Source organism: Oncorhynchus masou, chromosome 14 (assembly GCF_036934945.1).
Source record: "Oncorhynchus masou masou isolate Uvic2021 chromosome 14, UVic_Omas_1.1, whole genome shotgun sequence".
In the NCBI taxonomy this organism is placed as follows: Eukaryota; Metazoa; Chordata; class Actinopteri; order Salmoniformes; family Salmonidae; genus Oncorhynchus; species Oncorhynchus masou.
Genome location: NC_088225.1, coordinates 5,452,201 through 5,472,766, shown reverse-complemented (window position 1 = coordinate 5,472,766; position 20,566 = coordinate 5,452,201). Strand labels below are relative to the sequence as shown.

General features: G+C 44.7%; 3 protein-coding genes across 5 annotated transcripts in view; 1 reads left to right on the top strand and 2 right to left on the bottom strand.

Annotated features, from left to right (window-relative positions):
* Positions 1–73: 73 nt before the first annotated feature.
* On the bottom strand, positions 74–5,065 carry LOC135554023 (peptidyl-prolyl cis-trans isomerase FKBP10-like). The gene is made up of 10 exons (XM_064986020.1): positions 4,691–5,065; positions 3,857–4,002; positions 3,517–3,706; positions 3,285–3,430; positions 2,594–2,783; positions 2,336–2,481; positions 1,995–2,184; positions 1,516–1,658; positions 1,206–1,369; positions 74–982 (listed from the first exon to the last, which is right to left on the bottom strand). Exons 1-10 carry the CDS (start codon positions 4,882–4,884, stop codon positions 794–796), a joined length of 1,698 nt encoding a protein of 565 aa, XP_064842092.1. The 5' UTR covers positions 4,885–5,065; the 3' UTR covers positions 74–793.
* An 840-nt stretch (positions 5,066–5,905) lies between these two features.
* On the top strand, positions 5,906–12,048 carry LOC135554022 (endoplasmic reticulum protein SC65-like). The gene is made up of 7 exons (XM_064986019.1): positions 5,906–6,559; positions 7,839–7,988; positions 8,564–8,735; positions 8,882–9,010; positions 9,182–9,327; positions 10,283–10,366; positions 11,187–12,048. Exons 1-7 carry the CDS (start codon positions 6,092–6,094, stop codon positions 11,331–11,333), a joined length of 1,296 nt encoding a protein of 431 aa, XP_064842091.1. The 5' UTR covers positions 5,906–6,091; the 3' UTR covers positions 11,334–12,048.
* Positions 12,049–12,900: 852 nt separating this feature from the next.
* The window catches only part of LOC135554021 (disintegrin and metalloproteinase domain-containing protein 11-like), a 28,798-nt gene continuing 21,132 nt past the window's right edge, over positions 12,901–20,566 (bottom strand). For all 3 annotated transcript variants that reach the window (XM_064986018.1, XM_064986017.1, XM_064986016.1), the window contains 6 exons: positions 20,203–20,322; positions 19,807–19,975; positions 19,481–19,592; positions 18,616–18,706; positions 15,680–15,697; positions 12,901–15,272 (listed from right to left, as the gene is read on the bottom strand). In XM_064986018.1, coding sequence (XP_064842090.1) covers positions 15,257–15,272; positions 15,680–15,697; positions 18,616–18,706; positions 19,481–19,592; positions 19,807–19,975; positions 20,203–20,322 — 526 coding nt within the window. In that variant the 3' untranslated portion in view covers positions 12,901–15,256. The remainder of the gene's footprint in view (positions 15,273–15,679; positions 15,698–18,615; positions 18,707–19,480; positions 19,593–19,806; positions 19,976–20,202; positions 20,323–20,566) is intronic.

The following is a 20,566-nucleotide window of genomic DNA, read 5'->3' as shown; positions in this document are numbered from 1 at the left end:
TCTATGCTAATGTTATTCCCAGCCTACACAATCCCTAGACAATGGACATGGATCCCAAACACAGGAAACAATGCATTTTTTAATATTTTTTTTTATTAGAAAACAGATGTTTTTTTGTGATGTATGTTTTACAATGCAAGGCACTTTCAAAATCCTGTATTGCACAAAATATCCACTCTTAAAATATACAACCTACAGTCTTAAAATCATTTTCATGTCTGGGAAGAAGGGGAGGAGTGGGAGACAGCTGTTTATTCCTATCAGCCATTTTGAAGCCAACTGCATTGCATCCTGGGAGGAGGGACCATCCCAAATGGCTGACAAGGTAGTTCAATGAAAGTGCTTTTAGCAAAATGTGTCTCAGAGTCAAACACAATAAGGCTGATGAGAATAAGTTATTTATAAAAAAGTACAGATGAATCACATTTTCATAAGGCAATTTACAACACATGGAAGCAGTCCTTCGTTTAAATAAGTATGGACCATTTTGGGTTATATTCAACCAGTGGAGGCTGCTGAGAGGAGAAAGGCTCATAATAACGGCTGGAACGGGTGCGAATGGAATGGCATCAAACCATGTGTTTGATACCATTGAACTTAGTCCGTTCCAGCCGTAACCACGAGCCTGTCCTCCCCAATTAAGGTGCCACCAACCTCCTGTGTTTTCTACATAATAAAATGTATTTAAGAGCTCCACTAGTTAGCAACCCCCTAATTGCATAGATTCTGTCTGTCAGTCTGTTGTGTCTCTCTCCGCCCCCAGCACCCCTCTGCCCGGCTCGACAGTACCCCCTCACAACTCCTCATGTCTGGCCTTGTCAGAATCCTCCTCCACCTTCAGTTTGAGCTCCTCAGCCACTATCTTGCCATCCCTGTTGCGGTCCTGGTTGTTGAACATGTCCTTGATGATGCCGCCGGCATCCATCCCTGGCCTCAGGCGACCTGTGCCCTCTGCCACCTGGATGTTTATGAAGGCTGTGAACTAGAGAGAGGGAGAGCAGAGAGAAATATGAAGAGTTGTCCTTTCAAGAGCGACACCACTTAAAGAATATTTGCAGGTTTAGATGGTCGCCTGACTTGTTGTCCTGACCTACACAAGGATGCTACCAGCACCAGCGCCTTACCAAGCAAAGGGCAGAATGTATCAGGTGAATCCTGACTTTGATTGATGGATCAGGCTAAATGTCTGGCGTGTGTTATCTTACCTCCTCCAGAGGGACAGATAGATCTTTGTTGAGGTCCATGGCAGGGAACAGGGGATCTGGGCTGTCCCCCAGCCACACAAACATGTAGCCGTCAGGCACTCCCTTCTGCAGGTCCAACAGCTCCAGCTCAAAGTGCAGCACGGCACTGCTGGGAACGCCCTTGGCTGCAGGGACATGGAGGGGAGAGCACGATGAGAGACATTGAGACAGTGTCCGAATAATGTCATGTCCAAATGCAAGATATCTCCATGTAGGATTTGGTTCTGGGGTTTCAAGATGAAAGTGATCCATGACTAGTCCGTTCACTCACCTCCATTTTCTCCATGTCCCAGGTGGGGTGGGACGATCACCACCCTCTTCTCTCCCACACACATGCCCCTCAGGCCCTCGTCCAGACCCTCAATCACTTTGTTGGCTCCCAGGGTGGTGATGGGGGCTTTCTCATAGTGGTCCCTGGAAGAGGAGGGAGATATTGATCAAGGCCCTGGGCGATGCTCCAAAGTGCGATCAGTCAGTAGGAATTAAGTATGTAGCCCTATACTTTCTACATTAAGATGTATATAATATGTAAGATACAGTATATAGTTATGGCTGGTTACTATATCTTGGTTATATTTGAATTTCTACACAACATACGTAGCCGATAAGTCTTCATGTCTGTTGGCGTGGAGGTCTAGTGATATCAGTCAGACAAGTAGCCAGGGGTGATTAGATTACATGACTGGATCAGGCGTTGCAGTGTGGCGTTGCAGTATGGCGGTGCGATGGACAGGAGGCGCTCCTACTCACGAGGAGTAGAGCAGGGTGCCGTCCATCAGGGAGCAGTTGTAACGGTACTGGATCAGGTCGTCCACCTCACTGGTCAGGTTGCACTTCTCGGGCTTGCTGGTCACCTTGATCTCAATGAGGTCCTTAGGGTTGTGGAAGTCGATAACGTGGATGTCGAAGACCAGCACGGCCGAGCCAGGGATGATGTCTCCTAGAGAGAGGGGGGGGGGAGAAGAAGAAACTAATTTGAATAGGAGTAGGGACATGACTTATCGTGGGCACTGGACAGTAATGTGTAAATGCAACTCTGACTCCTCCCACCCCCAAAACCTTTGGCCAATGCCACAGAGCCACATACTCACCAGTTCCCTTCTCCCCATAGGCCATGTGAGGAGGAAGGATGACACGCCTCTTCTCTCCAATACACAACCCCTGGAGGGCCTTGTCCATACCCTGGATCACATAGCCCATGCCAATGTAGGTGTTGTATGTGCTGTTGCGCTGGTAGCTGCAGGAAGAGGAAACATAGCAAATGCAAATTAGAGTCGGTCTCCACACTCACTATTGACTCACACAAGTCTTGGTTTGACAGACAGTAGATGTACCTAACACGTTCCTACCTGGTGTCAAAGCCAGAGCCGTCCTGGAAGGTGCCGTTGTAGTGGTAACGGATGTAGTCTCCCACCACGGTTTTACGGGTGCAGGTCTTAGGCACCTCCTTGACCACCACGGCGATGTCATCCTTAGGGTTGAACAGGTCAATCATGAAGACCTCAAACACCAGGGTGGCCTGGGATGGAATCACGGTGCCTGGAAGAGGAGGATGGGTGTTTGGAGTCCATTATATTATCTGTACACAGGCCAATGCAAATCTTACTTCCTCAGAGGGGTTGGTCCACAACATCTGTAATATGTCTCGACAACTCTTGTTGTGGAGTGACACTTGAATAAACATTTCTAGACTCTAAACTCTATGTAGCCTACTCTACACTTCCTGTGTTTATAAACAGTGGTTACTAGTAGTTATCATAGGCTAGGGATTATAAACAGTGGTTACTAGTAGTTACCATATCCCTTCTCATCATAGGCTAGGTTAAAAAAGACAATGTAACAATTCCATGCGGAAGCTTTCGAAAATAAACTAATTCATGGGACCAGCAATTGATAACTACTAGAGCTGTTGCTAACTAGCAATGCTGGTCCCATTAATTGCAAAGAGTTATGGGAAATTAGAATCCTGTTGTCTTGACCTTGTAATCTTCAACATAGTTTATAGGCTAGGGGTTATAAACAGAGGTTACTAGTAGTTACCATATCCCTTCTCCTCATAGGCCAAGAAGGGTGGGATGATGATGGTGCGTGTCTCTCCCACACACATGCCGATCAGACCCTCGTCCATGCCCTTAATGAGGTAGCCCATGCCCACGTACGTGTCATAGGTGCCGTTCCTAGAGTGGCTGAAACAGACATGTACAGAACGGTTAACACACACACACACACACACACAGCATGACTGGTCTTCCAGAGTAGATATGGACCCCACCTGGAGTCAAAGGGCACGCCGTTCAGCAGTGTGCCGTTGTAGTGATAACGGATGAAGTCAGTAGCCTCCACGAGGCGCTTGCAGCTCTCAGGTTTGCTGAGGCTGCGTGTCTGGACCTTGTCTTCTGTGTTCCAGATGTCGAGCAGAACCACGTCAAACACCAACACAGTGTCAGCAGGGATCACATCACCTAGGAGAGAGAGACAGGTTGGGAAATCATTGTGTGCCACTGGAATATACCAACATCCGAGGATAACTATTTGTTTAGTTTGTACAGGGCACACTACCTGTCTTCAGGCCCTATGTAAAGGTCATATACGTGAATGAAATGAGTTGTTACCTGCTCCTATGCTTCCATAGGCAAGGTGTGGGGGGACGGTAACTTTTCTGCGCTCGTTGACACACATGCCCTGAACTCCCCTGTCCAGACCAGTGATGAGACGCCCCAGTCCCACCTGGCCACTGAAGGCTGCACCACGTTCATGACTGAAGAGGGGGGGATGGGTAGAAGAGAGGAGGAGAGAGAAAAGAAGTGACATTCCTCAAGAGTACACATATTATACTTATTTCAATGGTAGGCTTGGTCTACTAAAGTTATTCTATTCCTATTATTTTATTAATGTTAACTGGTTGTAAACCATGTATCTAACCATATCTGAATGGGTTATGTGCAATGAATGAAATAAGTCATGATCAAAATACAAAAGTAGGCCATCATAAAATAACTGAATAGGCCTAAATAATGCATTTTAAGATGTCGCCGAGGCCTAGCCTGTCAACGAACTGAATGCAGCTGTTCGCCTGCATTGAGTGTGCGTGGCATGTCCGCAATAGTAAACCCCATATTGAACGATATTGTGGAGAGCGCCACATAGGCCTCGTTCGGGGAGGCACTAACGCACACGGCAGCTGCAAAGTATCTGTGCAGAAATGCACAGAGCAGGGGCAAAGTTGCAATGTATATGTGAATCACAGGGTCTTCAAAGTTTCAAAATGGTTGCTTAGAGGTGCTGCAAATTTCGAGCCCGGACACGTCTGCAACAGGCAAACTGCGTGAGACCATATAGTCAAACGAGCCGACACAGAATGTATTTGCGCAGGAATCAGATAGCTTTGATGCTCTTCTGCTCTATGTCAATAGACCTATACAAGCGAGTCGTGCGTCGTAGCTTACCTTGAATCGAACTTCTTGCCGTCGGTGAAGGTACCGTTGTAATGATAACGCACGAAATCTCCCGTTTGCACTTCTCTGGGACAAACTCTTGGAATGTCATACCGATCAATAACCACGTCTTCTAACGGGCCCGGGCTACAGCTTACATGGGTTCCCGTTACACAGAGAAAAAATAACGCAAATATTGACTCCATTATAAACCTATTCTTTGGTGTTTTGTTAAAGTATGAGAAATGGACAGATGACTTCTCCGTTGGTTACCGTCTATGGATGGAGAGAGAGAGAAGTGCGGACGTAGCTTCAGCTCATTCAGAAAGGGGAGGTGTGGATCCAATTCACCCCCTCCTTTTTTGAGGAATTCTGTAAACGTGTAAAGTCGCCCTCCGCCATATATAACAGGCCTCGGTATATGACTCGAGCCCAAGCCGGAGGAAAGGATTTAAAGCATAGCCTACGCCTATAATAAAGCGTTATTTAGCGTAGGCCTACTATGTAATAACGTTTGTGATATACTGTTTACAAAGCCTTATTATTTGTATGCCTATCGAACATAGACAGTGAGTGAAAGTTATTTGCCCTGTGTGGGAATACCCCACCCGTTTCTATAGAGAAGCTCATTTAACCGGGAGGCGCCCATCTGGCTGAGTCGGAAAAAGAAAGGCCCAGAATGACGCTCTCGCAGGTCCTAAATTCCAACCTTTGGACACCTTCTCTATTTAAATATGAACTGTTATGTATCTAACGTTTACAAATAGGCCTATGTTAATTTGCTGCTCATATTTTCACTGTTTAAAATAAAATAAAATAAATCACACCCCTCTCCGTGACCATCTCATCTGGCATTCCATGTTCCAACATGCTCGCTGGAATGTTCGTTAGATCCAACAAACCTACCCATGCAAAGACAACATTGAAGAGTTGTCGAATCTGTGAAAAAGTATTTGCTTTAGATGTTTAAATATGGCAATAATAGCATATTCCTTATTAGACCACCACACAGTCTTAATTTACATATTTTATGCACTTTTTTCCAGTGTGTTATTTTGCTCCATATATATACATGATATATATATATAATGTAGGGCCTACCATCGGCCAATCAATAAAGTTTTTTGTTGTATTCTACTGTAACTTGGTCAATGTTAATTCCACAAATCTTGAGGGCGTTATGACCCAGGGACTAACCTAACCCCGAAATCACTGCCTCCGACTGACTCCTTGTGAAACTCCTGCAGGGGAACCCTGACTTGTCTGTCCCCTCCTCTCCGTCTCTCCAAGCCGTGCCAAGGCTCTGTACGTGGAAACAGACATGACCATTCACTGGTGAAGAAAACCCTGGAGAAATTATCCCGAAATCGTATTTGGTTGGAGAAACGGAGGGCATAATAAAGAATAAGCACAATGGCCCCTACAAACGTTAAAGATACCTGGCTTTCATTTTGTTTTTGTGTAGTTTTGGTCGCTCCGGTTCTGGTCGAAGCCCAGTATGAGAAATATAGCTTTAAGAGTTTCCCACAGAATGACCTAATGCCACTTGAATCTGCGTATGGACATGCTCTGGACCAGTATGCAGCGCAGAACTGGAGGGACAGCATCAAGTACCTGGAATTGAGTTTGCGTCTTCACCGGCTACTGAAAGACAGCGAAGCATTTTGCAGCCAGAACTGTAGCACTGTCAGTCGGGACAATGATACCCTCTTCGCGGACAGCAGTCTCCGCATCATGCAGCATTTCTTACTCCGGGCTTCATGCCTTAAAAAGTGCAAAACAACATTTCCAGTGTTTACAGTAGCCTACCCAAAGAGAGATGTTCTGGAAGCCTTTGAGAAGAGGGTACCCTACCGGTACATACAATATGCTTACTACCAGGTGAGATCAAATAGTTATTCTGCTGGATGGGTAGATATTAAATACATTCACGGTAAGATACCCAAATAACGGTTTACAAATGTCTACATGTCTATAATACTGATGGTCACCGTGGGTTTCCACTTTAGTAGATAATAGGCATAATTGTAAGAAACTTAGGATATGTGGAATACATTTTTCATTATAATATTATCATCAAATTGTAACAACCTGTCCTGACACACCTATTACACCGTTATGCGTAAAACGAATACGTAATAGTCCGATATTTACATAGGCTAACTTCGAATGAAATATCAACTATTAAGTAGCTTGTTTTCCAGGAGCAAGACTGTGACACAAGCGTGAAACAATCAAGTTTTTCCTAGACTTTCCTCAGCCCACCTGTTTAAGAATGCTGCAAACTCAGGAGTTGAACACACATGCCACGTCTTTCTAACAGCGCCCCGTTAAACAGTCCCCCAGTAAGAACAATCGCCTTATTATTTTCTACCAAAGCAAACACCACATGAGGTAGAATACCAAGCAGGCAAATCAACAGCGTCCCCCCTGCAAAAATAAAGAGAATTTACTTTTAAAGTGAAAGTAAGCCAAACGCGAGCCATTGGAATGTGCGTAAAATATACGTGTACAACCATTTCTACGGCCTGTACGCACAGGTGAGTGTTATAATCGGAATGTTTCCTCAGGCAAGCCCACTCCTCCATAGGAGAGCATCTTCTCAGATCAGCATCTGCCTCTATTCACATCCAGACGTTCTCATAGGTGTTCCAGGTGTGTGTGTCAGCCAAACTGGTGATCTCATGGCTCTGTTTCTTCACTTGTTCAGATTTATGGCAGTATTCCAAAATCCCTCCTCCATAAAACAGACCAAGAACACTGTTTCAATCTACACAGCATGGGCTCTTGACAATTGCCAGGCTTAGCTACCACATAGTAATCTTTGAATGTAGGCATACAGTGTTCTCCTTACTGCCAAAAGTGTTGATTGACAGTTGATCATTTCAGCACATGCCTTAAAGCCATATTGAGTCAGTGGCTGAAGCACACCTCCTAGCAGTTGGTGAGGTGAGGACTAACTAGTGTTAGCAAGACCTGCTGCATGTAGAGAACCCCTTGCTTCAGCTAGGCATTCATTAGAACGAGAGATAGTGTCTGTAGAAGTCATCCAACGATGACACTAAGTACCTGGGAGCCAAGACCGACCAATCAGACAACTGGACCCTATATGACCCATAACAATAATGATGATACATTCTGTATCCCCTCTCTCCCACAGTTAAACAACATAGAGAGGGCCGTGTCAGCGGCTCACACGTTCCTCCAGAAGAACCCAGAAGACCCCTTCATCTCCAAGAACATGAACTACTACAAGACCCTGTTTGAGCTGGACGAGTACCTCATCGACCACGAGGAGCGTCCCTACGAGGTCAGTGTGAGGTCAGCTCACAACCAGCCCCCATACACATCACAACTAGCTCTGGTACCCGTCACCTGGCACGGTACTAGAACTAATGGCTGTCCAAGAAAAACTTCCAAAAGGACTAATTCGAGATAAAAAGGAGTACTTTACAAAAAAGGCTGTACAATGGATTGAAGTCAGCAAAACGAAATCAATCTCTGCCTTTTCTTCCGAGTGCTTCAACTCCCGTTTTGTACCTCGAATTCGTCCTTTTGGACGTTTTTCTTGGTAAGCCATTCTCATGATTTTTGTCATTGTTGTTGAACAGCCCTCCTTTCCTTTCTTTGCTGAAGCGCGAAGGTCCACCTGGACACAGTACTCAAACTATTCATTGAAAATATGTGTTGGTTAGTATGTTATCGATGGCTTTCTCAATCTAAACAAGAATGGCTGAGAAATACTACTTTGCATCCCTCCTATCCTGTCCTTTCAGCACATATCTACTGTCTCTAACTGTGCTGTCCTTTCTGACCCCTGGCTGTTGTCCTTTCAGCCCATGTCTAGTGTTTCTAACACTTTGATTTGTCCTTTCTGTACTCCAGCCTGTGTTCCTGAAGGCTGTGAAACTGTATAACTCTGGAGATTTCAGCGCCAGTACTCGGGACATGGAGCAGGCCACTACGGAGTACCTCAGAATGTACGACCTCTGCCTGGCAGGCTGCGAAGGGTCATATGAGGTCACAGAGTACAAAGACTTCTACCCTACACTGGCAGGTGAGTGTCTGACAAACCCCCATCTACTCATGGTCCCAATTGAGAGGGCAGAGACTCGAGTCATAGCAGTATAATCTCTCTCTCTCTCTCTCCCTCCCTCCCTCCCTCCCTCCCTCTCTCTCTCTCTCTCTCTCTCTCTCTCTCAGATCTCTACACGGAAGTTCTGAAGTGTAAAGTGAAGTGTGAGGGGAACCTGAAGCCCAACATCGGTGGTTTCTTTGTGGAAAAGTTTGTGGCTACCATGTACCACTACCTTCAGTTTGCCTACTATAAACGTAAGGGCATGAAAGTGTCACACCTCGATAGAGCTCCGAACTCTACTGCACTTGCATTTCATGACCCAAATTAGTACAGCAACTATTCAGTGTAATAACACTGTGTAGTTACATTACTTGAGTATAAAGTTGTTATGCAGTTGTCAGATGACCCTCCCTCCCTGTGTGCAGTGAACGACGTGCGTAACGCGGCTCCGTGTGCGGCCAGCTACATGCTGTTTGACGCTAACGACCAGGTGATGCAGCAGAACATGGTGTACTACCGCTTCTACCGAGAACAGTGGGGCCTGGAGGAGGCGCACTTCCTGCCTCGCCCGGTGAGTAACCCGTTAGCTTTATATAAGCTTCGCGCCTAACTCAGCATCCCAATGTGCCCTGTCAAGACTGAACATGTCATTTCTGATTAATATGAACCATCATCTAGAACAGTGGTATTCAAAGTCAGGGTCGCGACCCTGAGAACCGTAGTGGGATGGGCATTTTTTGTTGTTGTTGTATGGGACAGTACACAAACGTTTTGGCGAAAGATCATCTGAAGGGACCCCAGAAAAATACTGAGTAAATGTATTTATTGGTTTCTTTTCATTTTGATGAGAGATGAAAATGCAATGAATTAAAAGGTTATTTGTTCATGTAAAAATAAAAATGTATCGATTTTGGGGTGGGATCCCCATAAATTCTGCTGGGACAAAATGGGGCTCTGGCTGAAAAAGTTTGAATACCACTGATTTAGAATTATGGTAATAAACTTTACCCAGATTAACCTCATTCCTGAACCTGATTCCAAACAAGGTGTGTAATAGTTTCAGATATGGGGTATGGCCTAGCTGTTGTTTCCTTACTAAAATATGCTTTGGAGCACCACAGCTCCATACAAACCAAGAAAAGGAAAGCTGTGGTGTGAACACCAACTCCCTACAAAGGTGGCAATTCAAATATTTTATATTCAAATTGAAAAGGTTTAGGTCCTATGATTTCTTGGTTATGCCCTACCAGTACAGCACTTACAGCAGCTGCAACGCCATCAATTAAATAAAACCAACAAAGCTCCCTGAATCATATTGGCCTTTTTTAAACTGTGATCATTCAAATGGAGTTAGTGGTGCTGCAGATACTTCATGGTATCTTAACGGGAGGGATAAGGGGCATTCAAATAAAGGGAAACAACTAGCGCAAATATTATTATTTTTTGGGGGGGGGGGACTGTAGCTTTGTGTTCTCCTTGCTTCTTGTGTCAACCAATGATATTGACGCACCACGTTTGTTGCGCAGGAGGCACGGAGGTACTTTAACCAAACGACCAAGCAGAGGGAAATGCTGGAGTTTGCACTGAACTACCTACAGACAGATGATGAGGTAAGGCTTGCCTGCAAAGGAGTGGAGATGGAAGTAACAGAGGAAACCAGTTTTCATGTGCAGGACATATTCTGGACAGAAGCACTAAACTCAGAAGTAATCAACTGTAATAAATTGTCTGGTTCGTTTCAAATCTGCCAAGATTTTGATTTTGGGTTGCCGAGAATATTTCCAAAGTGCAGAACAATTTTCGGGAATAATAGCTAGTATGCTACTTTGTTTTGTGCGAGGTGACTGAAAAATGGCCGGCAAAGTGTTTGAATCCACTTCATGGAAAGAAGTGGGGGAAAGGGACCAGTCAATCACAGTGTTTACTTTGATTCTGATTCTGACTACAGGGGATCTATGAGGGAGACTACTGTAGAGAGAGTGGGATGGATAGAGGTTGAAAGAGGGTCAGTATCTGGAAGAGAGAGAAATGGAGAGAGAGATTGAGATTGATAGGGAGAGAGAGGGGCGTTGTATTGTCCGACAGTGGAGTGTGGTATGTAGCTGGGAGGTGTCAGACACTGCCACATGTGTTTTTCTCTGGTCAGCCCCTCCCAGCTAACTACACAGCCTCAGCTTAGACCTGAGAGGGGAGAGGAGGACCGAGAAGGAGAACGGGAGGGAGGGAGAGGAAATTACAGCATGCACTAGTAGTGAGAGATTCATAGGGAAATTCAATAAGAGCCAAGAGAAAGGCAAAGAAAGTGTGAGAACGATGACAACATGTGTTAGCATTACGTCCCTGAGATGTCTGCCAAATGAAATCAAGCCTCATCTTGAGGTGTAGATGTGTTGTTGTATGTTTGTAAATCAGTGTTGTGTTCCTTGGCAGGATGTGGTGAGTCCAGAGGAGGTGGCTGCTCCCTCGGCCCCCCCTGACGCTGAGTTTGAGGGGATAGGAGATTACGAGGAGTCCTTCGTAGCAGACTGGTGGCAGGAACCCAAAACCAAGGGGGACGCTGGGGAACCTGCAGCCTGACCCCAAACACCAACTCCACCATGAACTCAACCCCTCCCTCAAACAGAACACTTCTCAAATCCCCACTCAAAGAATATGGACAGCCCTACAGAGCCAGACCCATCCAGAAATGCCAGGGTACTATATTTAGTACACCCCACACATTAAATTGTTCCATGGTATATATACAAACACACACAGACACATCATTTCACAGCTTAAGGAACGCAAAAGGGAGAATTTACATTGACAGTTGCACACAGTTCCACCATTAGCAAGATCACACAAACACCCACACAGGATTTATTGAAGGTCAGAGCTGTCCATGTCAGAACTGAAAGCAAATGGTGCATCTGTTTTTGGCATAAGGAGAGGGAAAAGAAAGGGAAAGGGGGGGGATGCCTAGTCAGTTGTACAACTGAATGCCTTCAACTGAAATGTGTCTCTTCCGCGTTTAACCCAACCCCTCGAAAGGTGTATTATAAATGTTAATACTGTATGACTGTTATTGTTGTTGTTGCCTTTCTTATTTCATGAAATGATTTGCCTTTGTGCCTTAGCCCTGGTAGTATGGCACTGATCTGTGCCTTCTGTCAATATCTAGGATGTTTGATGTTGAATTCTGACCTATTGGAGGCGTATTTTGTGTGTCCAGCGGTAAGTTGAAAATCCACACAAAATGCTAAGCGAACAACAGCAGAAAGTGTGGAATAAAGTGACGTATTATTTTCGTACATCTCTGTTATTGTCTCTTTCAGCACATCCCATTGCAGTACAGACATACAGTATAGTGGAAACGTACTTGTGACATCCTTAGGATGTGTTTACACAAGAAGCCCAATGCTGATTTTATGCCCAATTATTGGTGGGATTATCTGAGATACTCTAAGGAGGTAGGGTTTGAAACGTTGTGTTCAGACCTCAACTCGGTTTTGGGGTGTAGGGTTTGAGCGTAGCCTGACGGTAGGGAGGGGCAGTTCCTCTTGCTGCTCCGTAGGCAAGTACCATGGTCTTGCAGTGGATGCAACCTTTGACTGAAAGCCAGTGGAGTGTGCGGAGGAGCGGGTGATATGGGAGAATTTGGGACAGTTGAACACCAGGCTGGGTGCAGCGTTCTGGATAAGTTGCAGGGGTTTGATGGCACAAGCTGGGAGCTGTGAACCGTGATGGAGAGGTCTTGGGAGTGTGCAGGCTTGCAGAGAGGAGTGTGGACCACTGCCAGTCCTCACCTTAATTTAAGAGAACATTCAATGAGGTGCAATGAAGTCGGAAACTAGAAATACATCTACGGAAAAGAAAAAGGTGTCAGTCAAAAAATGTAAATGCACAGTATTATCGTTGGCCAAGAACATAGAGAAGAACATAGAATACAAGGACATAGAATACAAGGCAAAGTACACTTTTTCCTAGTCTCTTGAAGAGTCCCTTTAAGCGTCTTATATAGTGAATCACATTTAGGAAGTAGTTACTGAACAACTAAACAATAATTAAACACATTGAGCAAAGTACATAAATCTTGGCCACAAGTAATGACACCATTGTCATAGCAACCCAGATATATTCACACAATGGAACCAGAGGGAAGAAATACTTTTGACTGTAATATTTTATTTCCCCTTCACTTCAATTCATCTACATTGTTTATTTCAATAGTCTACTTAAAAAGATAGTGTTTAAAAATATGGGATATGATGCGTTTTCTCTGCTTCCTAAATTCAAAACGCAAGCAAACTGGCCACCATCTAAAGATTGTACATATTCTGTACATATGGTGAGGAACTATAGTGCATCTGCCATAGTGCAGACACTCAGCTGAATCAAACAGACCTCTCAATACACCTAGTGTACCAGACCCCAGGTTGTGTCTCAAATGGTACCTAATTACCTTATAGTGCACTACTTTTCACCAGCAGAGCACTACGGGCCCTGGTCAATAGCAATGCACCTCATCTCATCACATTTCCACAGAGGAAGAGTCCTGGGGTCGTTTCAAACTCACTGTGTTGAAGCATCATCAGCGTAAGGCTCAGAGCCTATCAATAAGTGTCCAATATTTACATGGCATTTAGATTGACAGCTGCAATAATAGATAGATGGCCAGATTGCTAGCTTACTAGGCAGTGTGCTGGGTAGACAGATAGATGGACAGCTAGGAATGGCTTAAAGGAGATGGACAGTTGTATGGCAGGAGACAGATAGATACTTAGTTGAAACAGATCAAATGAATCAATATTAGCATTGCATTTTAAAACAATTTCATACATTGTATTCAACATTCAGTATTATCTTCTTGTACATACTGTAAATACAAATAGATGTGCATATGTGTTCCCACATTCTGTAGGGCTAGTGCTCGTTTAAGTTGGTTGTTACATATTCAAAACAAACCATTTGTTTGTTAGTGTGCTGCCATTGGCTCCCGAGCACAAAGCCAGGCAGAAACATAACTTTTTCTAGAAGTAAAAATCTATAAACTATCTACCAGTGTTGTTGGCAGGAGTGTCACGGTGAACAAGGGCATAACTGTCCCAAACACAACACGTACCTTTCTCATTCACCTGCTCTCTCTCTTCCTCGCATAATCTCTCTCACACACGCACACACAAAATTCCAGTAACTTTCTTAACATTCCCTGGTTTTCCAGGAATCCTAGTTGGAGGATTCCATATTTCCCTACTTATTCCTTCACAATTCCGAGAATCTTCCAACCAGGATTTCCAGAAAACTTGGAAATATTGGGATAGTAACCAGAATTTTGGTACCACACACACACACACACACACACACACACACACACACACACACACACACACACACACACACACACACACACACACACACACACACACACACACACACACACACACACACACACACACACACACACACCTCCTTTACCATACACACTTTGGGCCTCTTAAGAAGGTGGCGAATAGAATACAGACACATACAGACAGGCTCTGTTAACTAACACTATGTGGAATGTTGTGTTGGTAGATCTACAGTTGAAAACACTGAGTTACGGTCTCTGCTGCATTTTATATATGATCCCAAAACCATAGGGTCTAACTCCCCCTTCCTACATTTCAACACATCTCAACAGACAGGAACAAAGAATTAACAATCTACATAAACCCTACATCAGTCCATGATGTTTTGAACGGTCTACTGCTTTTGTTTCATAGTCATTCTCACAATAAGTTGCTCTTCCTTCTTTGGAAATGGCCTGTACACAACACGTTCACTACAGGACTCTTCTTGGATCACATCCGTGTTGTTGTAACTAGATAATGTCTGAATCTGGGTTGTCATCCAGTCACCTGACATGGCCTCTCTGAAAGAGGCAGTTCAACTGATCCAATGGCCACTTGAGTCTTTGATCAATGTTTGTTTTTCTGTGTTTCCTTGACAACATCCTATGATTTAAATCGTTTTTCAGATGGCAGGTCTGGGCCAGTCCAGCATTCTCAAACAGTGGCCAGAAGTGTGTTTCCAGACAAGCATTGGAAAGACATGTCTCATACTGAATTTGTCCACTGTTGACATGTTCTTCATTGGACTGTCGTAAGCGGAAGGACAGGGAACTACAGTACGCAGACACCGAAGTGCATAATACTTAGTGGCTGGAAAGGAGGAAGACCCTGACGCCCCCCTAGGGACCAACAACAACCTTCTCATTCTGTCCATGGCAAAGACTTTATCCTGATTGGATAATAGAATTGGCTGGTATGCAATGTGGGAGGTGCTACACTGGCCAGAGGGGCCGGAGATGGACAGACAGGAAGTGGACAGGAGAGGAGATGTTAACAGAAGAGGTCTGGAGAGGTTCGGGACAGGAGTGGAAGACTTGTTCTTTTTCCCTCTTCTCCGACTTGGAAACATCACAGAGTGAGAGAAAGACAGGAGCAGACAGACAAAGACAGACAGACAGACGGACAGACATCTTATCCTCCACCAGATCTGGAAAGAAAGGAAACAGAGTAAGAGACTAAAAGTTGTAAGGTTGTAAACAAGTTGAGCAGTTGATAGAAGGTGATTGTAGGACTTGGTGTGAGGAGAGTAAACAAGTCATGAAATGGAACTGAAAGAAAACTGCATTCTGGGTGGAATAGATTCATGAGGTGGAGAAGACAAAGGCTGAGACTGACGCTGGAGTTTTGCTGTGCTATATGGGATTAGGTCAGAGGATGAAATCAGCTGTGAAATTAGGTCAGTGGAGGAATGAGGTTTAAGGTCAGAGGTGGGATGATGTCAGAGGTCAACTGTGAATGAGATGGGGTCTGAGGTCATGCTGTGAAGAGCTATGGGATGAGGAGGGGGAGGGGGGTGAAGGATGTCACCCTGCAGTGTCAGGGGCTAGGCCATACCTTCCTCTTCGGATATTCCTTCAATCAGAAAGATGAGGAGCAACACATTGGGAGAAGAGACACGAGGAGAGGAGAAACATCAGTGACAGTAGGAGACTTAAAAAGTAAGTAGGCTTAAAGTAGGCTTAACAACAGTAAATACAGTGTAGTGATGACAAAGGCATTTCAAAATCATGGTACAGTGCCTTGCAAAAGTATTCATCAACCCTTAAAATGGATTTAACTGTAATTTTTTTGGTCAACAATCTATACAAAATATGCCGTAATGTCAAAGTGCAAAAAATAGTTCACATTGTAAAAGGTTCATAGAAAATGTAATAACTAAAATATGGTCGATGTGTAAGTATTCAGCTCCCTGGGCAATACATGTTAGAAACACCTTTGGCAGAGATTACAGCTGTGAGTCTTTACACACCTGGATTGTGAAAGATCAGCCCATTTATTCTTTTCATATTTCTTCAAGCTCTGTCAAGGTGTTGGGGATCATGGCTAGACAGCAATTGTCAAGATTCCTGGCCACTCGGGAAAATTCACTGTCTTCTTCGTAATCAACTCCAGTATATTTGGCCTTGTGCTGTAGGTTATTGTCCTGCTGAAAGGTGGATTCCTCTTCTGGTGTAAAGCAGACTGAATCTGGTTTTCCTCTAGGATTTTGTCTGTGCATAGCTCCATCCCGTTTCTTTTTATCCTGAAAAACTCACCAGTATCCATACCATGATGCAGCCACCACCATGCTTGAAAAAAGTGCATTCCTTTGTCGTGTTTCTTTGCAGTATTACTTTAGTGCCTTGTTGCATACACGATGCATGTTTTGGAATATATTTATTCAGAATATTTGTATTCTTCTTTTCACTCTGTCGTTTAGGTTAGTATTGCGGAGTCACTACAATGTTGTTGACCCCATCTTCAGTTTTCTCCCATCACTGGCATTGAACTCTGTAACTGTTTTAAAATCACCAATGGCCTCATGGTAACATCCCTGAGCTGTTTCATTCCTGTACGGCTGCTCAGTTTAGAAGGACGACTGTATCTTTGACGTGTTTGGGTGGTTTAATACATCATCTACAGCACAATGATTAACTTGGCCATGCTTAAAGAGATATATTCAATGTCTGATTTGTTATTGTTACCCATCTACCAATCACTGCCCTTCTTTATGAGGCGTTTGAAAAGCTCCCTTGTCTTTGTAGTTGAATCTGCTTGAAATTCAGTTCTTGACTGAGGGACCTTACGTATGTGGTATGTATGGGGGACAGAGGAAGGGTTCGTCATTTAAAAATCATATCAACACCTATTATTTCACACAGAGTGAGTCCATATAACTTATGTGATTTGTTAAGTCACAGTTTACTCCTGAACTCATTTAGGCTTGTCTAAACAAAGGGGGAGAATACTTAGGCAACGACTATATTTTATCACATTTCTATAAATCATGTTTTTTATTTGTTTTATTCTTCCACTTTGACATTAGAGTATTTTGAGGAGATTGATGACCAAAAATGACAATCAAATCCATTTTAAAAACACTTTGTAACACAATAACATTTGAAGAAATTCAAGGGGTCTGTATAAAGCCTATTCAGAGTGATGTGTAGTAGACAGTGTTCTTCCACTGCTCACTCCAAGACTACAAGAAGTCCAGATTTTTGACACTTTTTTTCATACTCAAATGAATTGTGTTGTAATTAGGGCTGGCACAATTACCGTATAATCGTGTAACTGGCGATTATGGATGACGGCCACCATGAAATGAAATAACCGTCATAACAAAAATGTTTTGTGTGTATGTGTGTGTGGAACGAACAGCCGACTGAAGACGGGATGGCCGGGAATTCGTGCGGTAGAGTCCGTTTCCGCAGTATCGTGGACTCTTACAACGTAATGAAACTTTGTTGCGTCTTGATGAAACAAGCAAGGTCTTGTAGCAAACAAGTCTTTGGTTGCCTAGGCAACTCCCGCTTCCCTGCAGCTGCACATGCAGTCAGGAGCGGAGGAGAAAATGTGCGTCTTAAAAAACGCTATTCAAACGATTATAACGGTGTCCCCGGTCATTTGGCTGACTAATAACCGTCACAGCCGTAGTAGTAATAAACAATGTTCTTGTTGGTTCAAATGAGCATAAGGCTTACTACTACAAGAAGATATTGTAGAAGATATTTAACCTACCTACATTAATATTGACACAGATCATGCACACATGCACACACAGTTACCCCTGCCCCCAAAAGGATTACTCATTATTCCCAGCAAAATATGAACGATTTGGAGAAATTAAGTTTGATGAACCAGACAAAGAAATGTAACACAAATTTGATCATTCTTGATGCAAGTGATGACAGGGAAGTGATGTAATCCTTTTGGCTCAGAGACTAAGGAGTGAACAGGCATTAGCAGGCCAGGCATGCACACAGCTAGGGCTCTACAGAGACAGCAGCGAGGGCACTTTGGTTAGGGCACTACTGAGTGGTCACTACTTTAAAGACACTCCCAACTGAAGAGCTGCACCAAGGAGAGGTATCATAGAATGGACACTACACAAGGAGCCTTCAAAGAGAAACACAACAGTTTGGGACCTTCACAGGAGACTACAGGGGAACTGGCCACTCCTGTAACCTGGCAGGAGAGCTGGGTTGGAGCCAGTCTGAAGGTGTGAAGGGGAGGCATCTCTTTCTCTTGCTGGAGAGATGTATGGAGGAGGTCAGGGTTCAATTCTACCAGATCTTACAAAGTGAAGTATCGGAGGTACCAGGCCGATACACATACTAAATATGTCCATATGTTTCCAAGCAAATTGGATGGGGAACTCGACCCATGGGTCCCCACCGTCGGTGGGGCAATAAGTTGCAAAGTGGGTGAAGTCGGGTTTTATGGAGGGTTGTGAGTGGGGGCCTTGGGGAGAAGCAGACAGATACACAGAGGCATGCCAGAACTCTTACTTAAATCCCCATCCTGTCCCCCCTAGGACTATAGCTGCCAGAAGAATAGCACCTGCGATGGACCCTATTATGATATTGGTGCCACTGGGACCTGCGCAGAGGAAGGAGTGGGGAGGAGGGGTGCGGAGGGGAACAAAACAACACCACCAAAAACACACGTCAGAGGACAGCATCGACACTGTACATCAACAACATCCGGAAAGAGAGAGCGAACGAGAGAGAAGGAGAGAGAGAGAGAAAGGGTACCCAAAGAAAGAGAGAGTAAGAAAGGAAGTGGGGTGGAGGAAGGGGGAGCGCGTGGGAGAGCGAGGGGAGATCAGGGAGACGACAGTTGAAAAAAAGGAGGGTGTTTTCATTACTTCTTTCTCATCCCCCTCTCCTTGCTCTTTCAGCTGGACACCCTCTTGCTTAGGGTAGATGTGGTTTTTGTGGCCTATGAGAGCCCTATGAGCCCTGTGTCAATGGAAAGGGAAAGGGGGATACCTAGTCAGTTGTACAACTGAATGCATTCAACCGAAATGTGCCTTCTGCATTTAACCCAACCCCTCTGAATCAGATACAGACTGTAAGGTAGGAAGGAAGACACTTGAAGATAGAAGCCAGGTGCCTGTACCTTATAGAAACACCCACACAAACACGCAGACACACGCATACAGTATACGCACACATGTAGAGACAAAGTCAGTCAGTTCCCCTTACTTTACTCCACTGCCCTTTCATCCAAAACATGACTAAGGCAATAGCTATCTGAAAAGCTAGACTATAGCTACCCTACACTCCATTTATGTACACAAAGAGATAACATGGTGGTAGACAGACAATGAGAGGGATACGATGAGAACAGACAGACAGAGGAGCTTTGGACCTTTCTTCTCCGTGCTGGCAGGCGGCGTGGGGTCAGGGATGGGGTCAAAGACACTGCAGTCCTTCCCGGTGTAGTCCCTGTCACAGATACACTTCACCTCGTTACTGCATGTCTGAGAGAGAGAGAGAGAGAGAGAGAGAGAGAGAGAGAGAGAGAGAGAGAGAGAGACAGAGACAGAGAGAGAGAGAGAGGGAAACAGAAATATTAAAACTAAGGAGAACAGTAATTGGAACAGTAATCAAAGTTTACTTTTGAAAGCACAAACCCATATCCCTTTATTTAAATGCAAGCATGTGCGGTGGGGTGGTCCCTGTCTGTCTCCTCACCCCGTGGTCAGAGCAGGTGCGTCCCAGCGTGGAGCCGGAGCAGGTGCTGAGGTTGAAGGCTGCCACGGGGAGACAGCGGCGCTCCAGACACATCATGTTGGGGCCGCACGGCGTCCCATCCTCTACATAGCCCAGGTCTGACCCATCCTCCAGCAGGACATGCCCCCCTCTGGACACACAGACACACAGATGGGAGGGGAGGAAGAGTAGAGAGGAGATGATAAAACAAGAGAGGAGAAAAGAGGAGGAGGGAGAGGAGGAGGAGGAGGGAGAGGAGAAAGAGGAGGAGAAAGAGGAGTAGTGGAGAGGAGGGGGAGAGGCGACGAGGGATAAAATATCAACCGATAAGAGTCTCCCGAACATAAAACATTAAAGGGGTAGAAAGGTACAACTCACCGGCAGTCCAGGTACTTGTTCTGGTGGTATATTGTATGGCTGGTCACTTCCCCCTCCAGATCCCCAAACTTTGGCTTCACCGTCATATTGGCACAGAACAGGAAACCACACAGCACATCCCTGAGAGAACGAGAGAGAGTGAGAGAGAGAGAGAGAGAGAAAGAGAGAGAGAGAGAGAGAGAGAGAGAAAGATGGAGAAGGGGAGAGAAAGAGAGAGAAGGGGAGAGAGAAAGAGAGGGGAGTGAAAAAGAGAGGGGAGAGAATGGGAGAGAGGAAGAGGGGGGAGAGAGAGGGAGAGGAAAGAAGATGGGGGAGAAAACCAATCAGAATAATACAACTCTGGTCATGTCTATTGTGTAATAAT

Coding starts and splice junctions, on each gene's coding strand:
- LOC135554023 (XM_064986020.1), bottom strand. CDS start 4,884: ATGGAGTCAATATTTGCGTTATTTTTTCTCTGTGTAACGGGAACCCAT. Junction 4,003..4,690: donor GGCAAGAAGTTCGATTCAAG/GTAAGCTACGAC, acceptor CCCCCTCTTCAG/TCATGAACGTGGTGCAGCCT. Junction 3,707..3,856: donor CTATGGAAGCATAGGAGCAG/GTAACAACTCAT, acceptor TCTCTCTCCTAG/GTGATGTGATCCCTGCTGAC.
- LOC135554022 (XM_064986019.1), top strand. CDS start 6,092: ATGGCCCCTACAAACGTTAAAGATACCTGGCTTTCATTTTGTTTTTGT. Junction 6,560..7,838: donor TACAATATGCTTACTACCAG/GTGAGATCAAAT, acceptor TCTCTCCCACAG/TTAAACAACATAGAGAGGGC. Junction 9,328..10,282: donor CGCACTTCCTGCCTCGCCCG/GTGAGTAACCCG, acceptor TTTGTTGCGCAG/GAGGCACGGAGGTACTTTAA.